Raw genomic sequence first — 8930 nt, 5'->3', positions numbered from 1 at the left:
AAAAGAGGCAATGGGGTGCGGGGGCCCTTACCCGAGTCACTCCTACTTCTTAACCTGGGGCCTCGTCCGCCCAAGTGTGGACATCACAGGGAGCCGACAGAGCTCCGGACACTGTCCCAGCCTGCCACTGAGCCCTTCCCAGGCGTCTCTGCTCTCACTGCCGTCCACTGGAGGGATTGCAGTCCCAGCCGCACTCCTGCAGGGACCACCCAGCCCTTGAAGACACCAGGACATAGGCCTGGCCTTGGCTTCACTGGGAGGGCCCTGTTTCCAGTGAAGAAGAGCTCCGGAGCCCACCAGCAGGCCTCGGGTCAGGGTCACAGGCTGTCGAGGTCTGTTTTCATCGAACCTACTCTGAGGGCAATAATGGCTCCTCCTTCAACCTGCTGGAGGGGTGAGATGTCGCCGAGGCCTATCTCATTGTCCTTGAGGGTCCATGTGAGGGAGGGATGAGGTGCTGAAGTTGTGTGGAGGAGGAGGGAAGGGTTCCAAGATGGCGCCTCCAAAGATGGGGTGGAGGAGGTGGGTCTTGGTGGATGTCTGTGGACCCTGTTCCTTGGTGGGAGGGACGGTGGCACCAACCCACAGCCTTCCACGCCATCCCTTTTCCTGCCACCGCCCCCACCACTGGCGTCTTAACTGGGGTTGTACCGTGGAGGAAATCACGTCACTATGTGGACAGGAGCCTCTCGAAACTCATGGCCTAGACACTCAGCTGGCATCTCCACATCTTCTCGGCGCCCTCCCCACACCTGCTGCCTTCCAGGCAGAGGCGGGCAGTGTCTATGTCGGAGCCCCCAGCCACGTGCCGCTCAGAGCACCACGTGCACAGGTACGTGCGCAAATAAAGGAGGAAACGTCCCAAGTAATTTTGCAACTTTACTGTAACACTGATACCAAAAACATGAAAACACGACAAAAGCGCACAACAAAAGCACACAACAAAAGCAGGAAGGGCAAAGGGAGCTTCATCTTGCATGCCATCTTGGATGGGCAGGTAGAAGCTGCCTAGAGTGCTGTGTGAAGGAGGGATCCGAGGAGGCACTCTGGCTTGATGAGGGACAGCCGCGGTTCATCAGCGTTGTCTGTAACACAAGACACAAAAGCAGAACTATGAACAGACATGAGACGGGGGGGGGGGGCAAGGGGACACGAAGAAACAAACAAGTGTCTCTCACAACTCCTTGTTCCCCCACTGCACCACCCGGGCCTGCCCCCGACTTGACTTCTCACAGCCCCTCCCTCGGAGTTTCAGGTATCCACTGCAAATCTCACTGGATCCAGGAGAAGAAGTTGGCACTCGTTCTGGCGGCATTTCTGGTCCGGATGGTGGAGCTGGTGCTGGGCCCATCTAGAATGCTGGTGCTGGCCCCACCGTTGGTGCCACTGCTGACGCCAGCTCTCCACGTGGCTCTCCGGTTGGCACGGTTGCTATTCAGAATGTACTGATGGTATCTGGCCCAGAAAGCGAAGGGGATCCTGGCCCAGGCGTCGCCAAAATCTCCATCCTCATCCCAGGTCAGGAGCTCCACCTGTATGTCATCCCAGCTCCAGCGTCCAATCAGAGCTTCATCCCCGATGTTCATCTGGGCTCTCATCTGGGCCCTGGCATGTTCCTCAGCCATATCCACATCCATCGTCTTGAAAGCATCATCCACAGCCTCCAAGAAATGAGCCTTCCATTCCCGGGGGTCTCGGTTCTGATTCTGCAGTGGAGTAACAGACACCATCCGCACAGCTACCCCACATTCACTGAGCACCTGCTTCCTGCCATACACCCTCCCGTGGGCTGGGCATGGTCACGAGGCAAGTCGAGGCCACTGGAATCCGACTCTCCTATGACTCCGTGCCAGCCCTGGGGCCTCACCCCATCCCTCACACTTACTGCACTTGTGAACTTGGGCAAGTGACCTACTTAGGAACCTGTCTGGATCCTCACTGGACCAACAGCCTGAGGGGGAGGCCGTAGCCAAGAAACAGAGAGGGTATGACAAGCACCAAACTCACACCACACTGCCTGGCCCCAAACAGAGGCTCCCCTGTTACCTGGGCGATGAATCTCAGCACCCTCATCTTGCTGGTCTCGTGGCGGGCTCGCAGGCCCCAGAGGAATTCATACTCGGGTGGGCTGCTGTTGGGGATCTTCTTGTATTCCAGGTACCTCAGTGCAAGAGGAAGAGAAACATTTGCTTCCAGCCAGGCAGAACTGTCGTCGCACCAAGGGCTCCCGGGTAGGCCCTTCCCAGTCCCAATACTGCAGCCCAGCTCCTGCGGGAGGACTGTCCTGGCCCTCCGGCCCTCCGGCCCATGCCTCACTCCCACGCTCACTCCCAGGGTTTCTGCCTCCAGGACTGAGGCCTACAAAGCCCCAGGCCGCTCGCTGGTCCTGCCCAGAAGAAGCCACGTGGAGGTGCGGGGTGGGACACGTGTCGGGTAACTGTTCGTAGGAAGGCCACAAGTTTCACGCCCTTTGTCACAATGAACCCAGATGCCCCTCGGGTGTGTTGTAAACCCAGGAGCCATTGCTTCAGGCCCTCTGCTATGAGCACACTCCATCGCAGGCTCCCATCCACGGCCTGGTGGAACCCTGGGACAGTCCGCCATAGAAGAGGATCGTAAAGGGGGGAAAAGCGGCACACTCCGTGCGTACTCCCCACTCTGCGTGTGTGCGCATGCGCGTGTCTGGGCCAGTCTGTTGTGCCTGTGTGAGTGCACGCCTGTGTGAGGACCGAGGACAGGGTGGGCCTGACCGGAAAGTTAGGAGGCCTGGGCTCCAGGACCAAATGGGCCCCTTACCAGCTGGGGCCAAACTCAAGACTTCTACTCTCCGAGCCCCAGGTTCCCAGGATGTAAAGCAGGAGACATTCGCCAGCCGCCCACAGGGCGGGTACCAAATGGCACGGTGGTTCTAATACACCTTGCGCCGTGTCCTCTGCCGACTTCGACTCCCTTTGCCCAAGGCTGCGCTGGAATTCCACTCCCTGCCAACACTCACATACCCCGCCCACCCTCACACCAGAGACACCTATCCCTCTGGCTCTAAGATCTGGCACAGGGAATGGCTTGCTCAGCCACATCAGCCCACGAGGAGTGCACGAGTGTGAGACGAAGTTAACTTGGCCACTACTTACTTCTGCTTCACGAAGTCCTCCGTAATGAGCTTCCTCAGGTCTCCAAGGAATGGGTGCCTCACCCTGAGGGCCAGGAAAGGAATCCATGACTACACACAGGGGCGGTGCCCGGAGGTGGGCAGGAGCACTCCCTAGCAGGATGGACAGCTTCCAAGTCTGTGTGTGTGTCGGGGGGGGGGGGGCAGCGCATCGCCATGGAGGCCTGGGGTGGCAGCAGGGGCCACAGGGCCACATGTCAGGGATGCCCTAGGCAAGGGTGTGATCGGAACCCCTAATTCTGATGGGTTCTCTTGGGTCCCATCTGGGGACAGAGAGGGGACATGGAGCAGAGACGGGCTGAGAGTTTGGGACCATTTCCCCATGCACCCCAGCGGGACCCTCTGCGCTCTACCCAGGCCAGGAGGTCCACTCCCCTGCACCAGGCCCTCAGGCTAATCCCACCCCGGGGCCACCGGGGCCCAAGGACAACACCAAGGGGCGGGAGCCGAGAGCCCAATCATACCCAGGGCGCAGTCCCATCTTGCGTAGTGCCTCCCAGAGGACAGCTGTGAGGGGAGAAGAGCCACAGGTATTCAGCACACAAAGCTGGGACTGTGGGCAACCCCCCAGCTGTGGGTCCAGCCACTCACCCTCGCTGGCACGGTTGCCATTCATGAAAATGACTCCTAGAATCACCAAGAGGAGGCTCAGCCTGGGAGTGTCCTTGGTCCTGAAGGTGTAGAAAGAGGGATCCTGTCCAGCAGCCATTTGCCCGAGGGACTAGGGCTGGCTCACCCAACTAGCTCTTCCCGGATGGCTGGGCTACCGGGCCATTCTTCCCACTCAACATATGGCTTGCTCTCTCATCCAGACCATTCATTCCTCTGTCTGAGACTGAACCGCTTCACGCCTCAAACGTGGATGCGAACACTCCCTCCCAGAGTTCCGTCCAGGATGGGGTCAGGCGGGGAGCCACCACTTGGCAACAGTGTGTCCAGAGGCACATCCAGACCTTCCCTGCCCTTTGAGCGTCCGGAGTTACACTGGATGGGAAGCTTCCTTCCCCCCGGATCACTCTGCCAAGCCCAGGCCAAGCGCGTAGCAGGAAGAGGCAGGCAACAAGGAGCCTGCTTTCCTAGGAAGATGGGGCGGGGAGGTGGCAGCGGGGGGAGGGGGGGTGGACGTGGGGGGTCCTGAGAGCAGCAAGGCTTCACCCCAGGCCACTTCCCCTTTCATCCCCTAATTACTGGGCACCACTACCTGTGGGTGGGAGCTGTGCCAGGCACCAAAGCCCTGTTTTCCCGTTTCTCTGAGGGGACGGGGAGGGGGAGGCACCAGTGAGGAAGGCCACAACCCTCCTGCCCTTTCTTACTTTCCCAGGAGGCGAGCTGAGGAATCCCGTGTGCACACAAGAATGTACAGGTGTTCTTCCTTGTCAATTTCCTTCAGATGGATCCCAAACTTCTACGTGGGGTAGGAAACAACATGAGAGCAGAAACCCACACTGCCTGTCCTGCAGGCAGTCCCTCAGTTCCCCGTTAGAACTTTCCCTCACCAGGGTCGCTGAAGTTATGGGGAAGGCTCGAGAAGAGAGGCTGCAGAGGGACTGCCCTGTGGGAGCTCTGGCACTGGCCAAAGCAGTAGGACCCACTTCAGGAGAGCAGGGACACTGAAAGAATCTGAGGGAGAGGAACCCTCCGGGGAAGCAAGTATGCAGTGGACGCTCCCGGGAGGAGAAGCTGGGGAAGCCTTCCCGGAGCAGGTAGTACTGAAAGGGGGCCTCAAGGGGCTGCAGGGCTCAAGGCTTCCCTGCAGCTCTTGTACCACAGTGAGCTGCCCGGGCACTCGCCCACCTTCTCCAGAGTATATGTTGCTCGTTCAATGATCTCAGGGAAATGTTCGTCGTATTCTCGGATGACGTCCTTCATCATGTCTGCAAGAGGCGAGAGAGGTGGAGAGAGCACCTGGGCTGAGCAGGGGCCAAAGAGCTGCAGCAGCCCCTCCGTCAGCCCTGCTGAGGGGAGCACCGTCGGGACCCCCTCCCTGACCCATACTGTGCAAATGGAGCGATCAGCTGGGTGTGCTCGGTGGAGACAGCTGATGCTGGACGGGACAGTGGAAGGGCAGAGCTCGGGGACGGGGCCCAGGTTGCCCACCTGAGCGCTTGATGGGGATCTTCTTGTAGTCCTTAATCATCAGATATTTCACCAACTTATTCGCCTGGAGAAGGAGGAGCACACAGGGAGATCAAGACACGGGTGACCTCCAAGAACTGGCCCACAGGAGAGGAGAGGAGGGAGATGGGGGGGGGGGAAAGGCAGGTTTCTTACCCTCTCTTGCAGAAGGGTCACGTTCCGGGGTGGCAAGCACAGTACGTGTCTTGAGGGTACCTGGGACCTCAGGGCCATTGGGGGCCGGGGAGCCACCTGAGCCCGCACCGTCAATGGGGGCTGCGATGCTCTCCAGGTCTGTGGGACCGCAGGAGGCTCTCTCTCCTCCTCGCTGCTCTCATATTCGTCATCCAGGTGCTTGGACTATAGCGTGAGAGAGAGGAGAGACCCAGGGCTACCAGGCTGGCCATGCAAAAGTGCCCTGCACACATCTTAACCAGAGCAGGTACTTGGAAATCAAGTAGTACAAACAGCAGATGACGTGTGCTGAGTGCTTACTACGTGCCCGGCACTGAGCCAACCTCTTCTCCCTCCAGGCCTGAGGGCAGAGACTTTGTGCAGTCAGAGCACACTACTGCACTGTGCTGGACAAACATGCACAAGCTGAGACAAGGGGGAGCGGGGAGGGGGGCAGGAGGGGAGGGGGCAGAGAAGAGGACTGAGCAGAGAACGGAGGGGAGCAAGGGGGGGCTGGAGACAGCAGGGAGGTCTCACCTTCTTGGTCCTCTTGCCTCCCATCCTGACCCAGGGCTCAGCACTGTGCTGAGCGGTGGCAGCTGCACCCTCGGGCTCAGGGACGCTCGGGGCCATCTTGGCCTTGGTGGCAGGGGCTGCCACAACATTCTGAGGCTCCACCCACCGAGTCTTGGCCAGAGCCTTTCCGGACTTGGTCGTCTTGGGCCGGGTGGCTGCCCCTTCCCTAGCAGGTGCTGCCGGGGGCACCCCCGAGGAGGCAGCACTGGGGCCCTCTGGGGCAGCCTCTTGGGCTGGGGCAGGTCTCTTGGGGCGTGGGAAGGCCATGCCACTGACACCTGCCGGCTGGGTGAAATCAAAGACATCGTTCTGACCCAGGAAGGCTGTCTTGGGCCGGGTGGCATCCATCTCACTAGCACAGGGAGCCTGAGCGAAAGCACAGGCAGTACTAGGGCCCTCGGTAGCGGCCTCCTGGGCCTGGGAGGCCGTCTGGGGCTTTGTGGACGTTGCCGGAGCCCCCGGGGCGGCCACCTCACTGTTGACTAGCATCTGGGAGACGTGCGGAGCAGCACGGGTTGTCTCAGGGGCGGCTGCCTGAGCCTGGGCCGCAGAGGTCACGGGCTGGGTAGCTTCTCCTGAAGCTGGGTCTGTGGCCACCGGGCGGTGAGCGACCACCTGATTATAGGTCGCACGGGCGGCAGCAGCGGCGGCCCTAGCAGCACGGTTGGAGGCGGCCGCGCGGGCTACGTTGGCGGCACGGGCGGCAGCCTCATTGGCAAGTGTCTCTGGATCCAGCTGAAATGCCTCCATCAGAGTCCTAGCCAGCATAGGGTTTTCCAGTTCCCAGGGCTCATTCTGTAAGGCCAGAGAGAAGGGTAGGGGAAGGCAGACAGCTCTCCGTGCTCCCATCATGCTTTCCTGTGCTGGCCAGCCTCCTCCCTGCAGCCAGCTCCCACCACCCCCCAGACCTTCCCAAGCCCCCTTTCTCGGAGCAGGAGAGGGAAGGCTGGGGAAGCTGGGCAGTCCTTCCCCCTCAACCCTCCCTTTCATCCACCACCCCACCCCCCTCCCCAGCAGCTTGGGCGGGGAGGGGGAGAAGGCCCAGGGCCAGCAGGTGGCCCACCAGGGGCCTCACCGATAAGATGCGAAGGCCTGGACCCAAGCTCCCAAAGGCTCTGAGGATACGGATGTCAAAGCTGGTGAGGGTGCCGTAGCCTCCAAAAGCACCGAATTCTTCATAGTCGTTTCCTTCAACCATCTCCTCCTCCCCGACTTCATCACTACCCTCGTCCATGTCTTCAACGTTGTAGGTTTCCGATTCCATGCGGTAGCTTCCCTCAGCCATGCTGGGGGTCCCAAGGAGAAGAGAGCTCAGCCTGGGAGGGAGGGTGAGGCCTCTTCAGGGGGAGGGGGCGGGATCCAGTGGGATCTCTCTGGAGGTGGGGGGGCGGCAATCATCAGGTTACTAGGCAGTACGCGGTGGTGGAGGGGGCGGGGGGGGGCGCGGGGGGGAGGCGGTATCTGTTGGGTTAGATTCTGTCAGAGAATCTAACAGAGCTCTGGGAGAGGGAGAGAGCTGGTCGGAGGAGACCCCGCACTTAAAGGGGAGTTTAGGATGGGCAGGCTCCCCATCTCAGCGGCTAGATTTGAATAGGGGGTGGACTGGCGGGCTTAGGTCTGAAGAGTCCCACAGGGGATGTGCTTTGAGACAGGGAGAAACAAAGGGCTTTGATTTGACGATGAAAGGGGAGCAGATGACATGAGAGGGCTTAGACAACAGGGGCCCCGGAAAGCTTATGGGAAACTGAATCCAGAGACCCTCTGGCTAGGTCCGGGCGGGGGAGTTCAGCTGATTCAGGTCTGGGTTGGGCTCATACAGGAGGAGCTCCAGGGGTGGGGGGGTGGGGGCTCGGACTAGGTGAGGCATGGATTGGAGCGCTAGAGGTCTCAAGCCCCAGGATGGCAACTCCAGGAAGGGGGCAACGGGGTCAGCTGGTTGGGACTGATCCAGGAGTCGTTGGGGTGGGGGTAGGGCCTCCGCTCTAAGGAAGCTCAGCAGGGAGCACACGGGTCTGCTAAAGGGGTTCGGATCGCGGGCTCCGGTATAAGTAGGGCTCAGATCAGAGAGCCCTGCGTCTCCTGGCGGGAGAGGGCGGCGGGGGGTGGGGTGGGGTGGGGGTGGGGGTGGGGGTGGGGGAGGGTCCTACCTAGACCGTGGGTCTAATAGGGCTCGGGTTCTGAGTGCCTGGGCTTTGTTCAGATCCGGGTGTGGGGGTGGGGAGGGCGCAGCGTGCCGGGTTCCACTCGCCCTCTCCCGGTCCGGTCTGAGGCTGGATCCTTACCTTCCCTGGGGCTCCAATGGCGTCCGTCCTCAGCACCAGGAACCCCGCAGCCGCGCCCTCGCCTACTGCTGCCAGCACAGCAGCTCCGACCACCCCGCCCCTTTTCTCCGCGCACCCCCCGCGGCTGGGCAGCCTGCGCATGCGCGGACCCCTCCAGCCCGCCCGCTTTCCCAACAAAAGCCCTCTCCACCAGGTCCCCAGTGCGCATGCGATTCCGCGAGTGGGTGGGCGGGGAGGGGGGTTTTTCTTCTTCCCGCCAGATACCCCTCACCCCTCCTCTGACCCGAGGCGCGCGCACTCACAGCCTGTGTGGTGCACTTGGACCACCCAATCATCTACCCTCGATCCCCGCACTTTTGCACAAATGCTTCTCTTCCCTGTCCTCCCCGTTCCCGCTAAGCTCCTCCAGTGTGGTCTGGAATACACTATGCCTGGCTTCCCCAGCATGACCCCTAGGTCACAAACACAGAGGTCTCTAGCTGGGTGTCTAACTGTATGTAACAAGGGGAATGGAAATGGCCAGAGGATGCCACTTGCCTTTGTGTTCCCCAGCACTGTCCATCTCTATGGCCCCCGGCCACAATGGGAACATCTGCTTCCCCAGCTACTCTTTA

At 60.7% G+C, this 8930-nt stretch overlaps 1 protein-coding gene and 1 non-coding gene across 4 annotated transcripts; both read right to left on the bottom strand.

Moving 5' to 3' along the window:
* Nucleotides 1–867: 867 nt before the first annotated feature.
* On the bottom strand, nucleotides 868–8472 carry LOC112813577 (melanoma-associated antigen D4). Of its 3 annotated transcripts, none has more exons than XM_025858584.2 (13): nucleotides 8317–8472; nucleotides 7110–7320; nucleotides 5996–6829; nucleotides 5441–5644; nucleotides 5267–5330; nucleotides 4964–5043; nucleotides 4483–4574; nucleotides 3761–3840; nucleotides 3634–3676; nucleotides 3132–3194; nucleotides 2047–2161; nucleotides 1276–1706; nucleotides 868–1085 (listed from the first exon to the last, which is right to left on the bottom strand). In XM_025858584.2, exons 2-13 carry the CDS (start codon nucleotides 7317–7319, stop codon nucleotides 1076–1078), a joined length of 2226 nt encoding a protein of 741 aa, XP_025714369.1. In that variant the 5' UTR covers nucleotide 7320; nucleotides 8317–8472; the 3' UTR covers nucleotides 868–1075. The 3 variants fall into 3 exon arrangements, with proteins under 3 accessions (XP_025714369.1, XP_073746543.1, XP_025714368.1); XM_073890442.1 differs by having other exon boundaries at nucleotides 7110–7407; nucleotides 8317–8456; XM_025858583.2 differs by having other exon boundaries at nucleotides 7110–7350; nucleotides 8317–8455.
* On the bottom strand, nucleotides 2425–2554 carry LOC112813578 (small nucleolar RNA SNORA11). The gene has a single exon (XR_003205546.1). It is a non-coding gene; the product is annotated as a small nucleolar RNA SNORA11 (small nucleolar RNA).
* Nucleotides 8473–8930: the final 458 nt, after the last annotated feature.

Source organism: Callorhinus ursinus, unplaced genomic scaffold, assembly GCF_003265705.2.
Source record: "Callorhinus ursinus isolate GAN/ISIS: 27379988/994484 unplaced genomic scaffold, GSC_fseal_2.0 scaffold172, whole genome shotgun sequence".
Lineage (NCBI taxonomy): Eukaryota > Metazoa > Chordata > Mammalia > Carnivora > Otariidae > Callorhinus > Callorhinus ursinus.
This window is presented reverse-complemented; position numbering and strand designations above follow the sequence as displayed.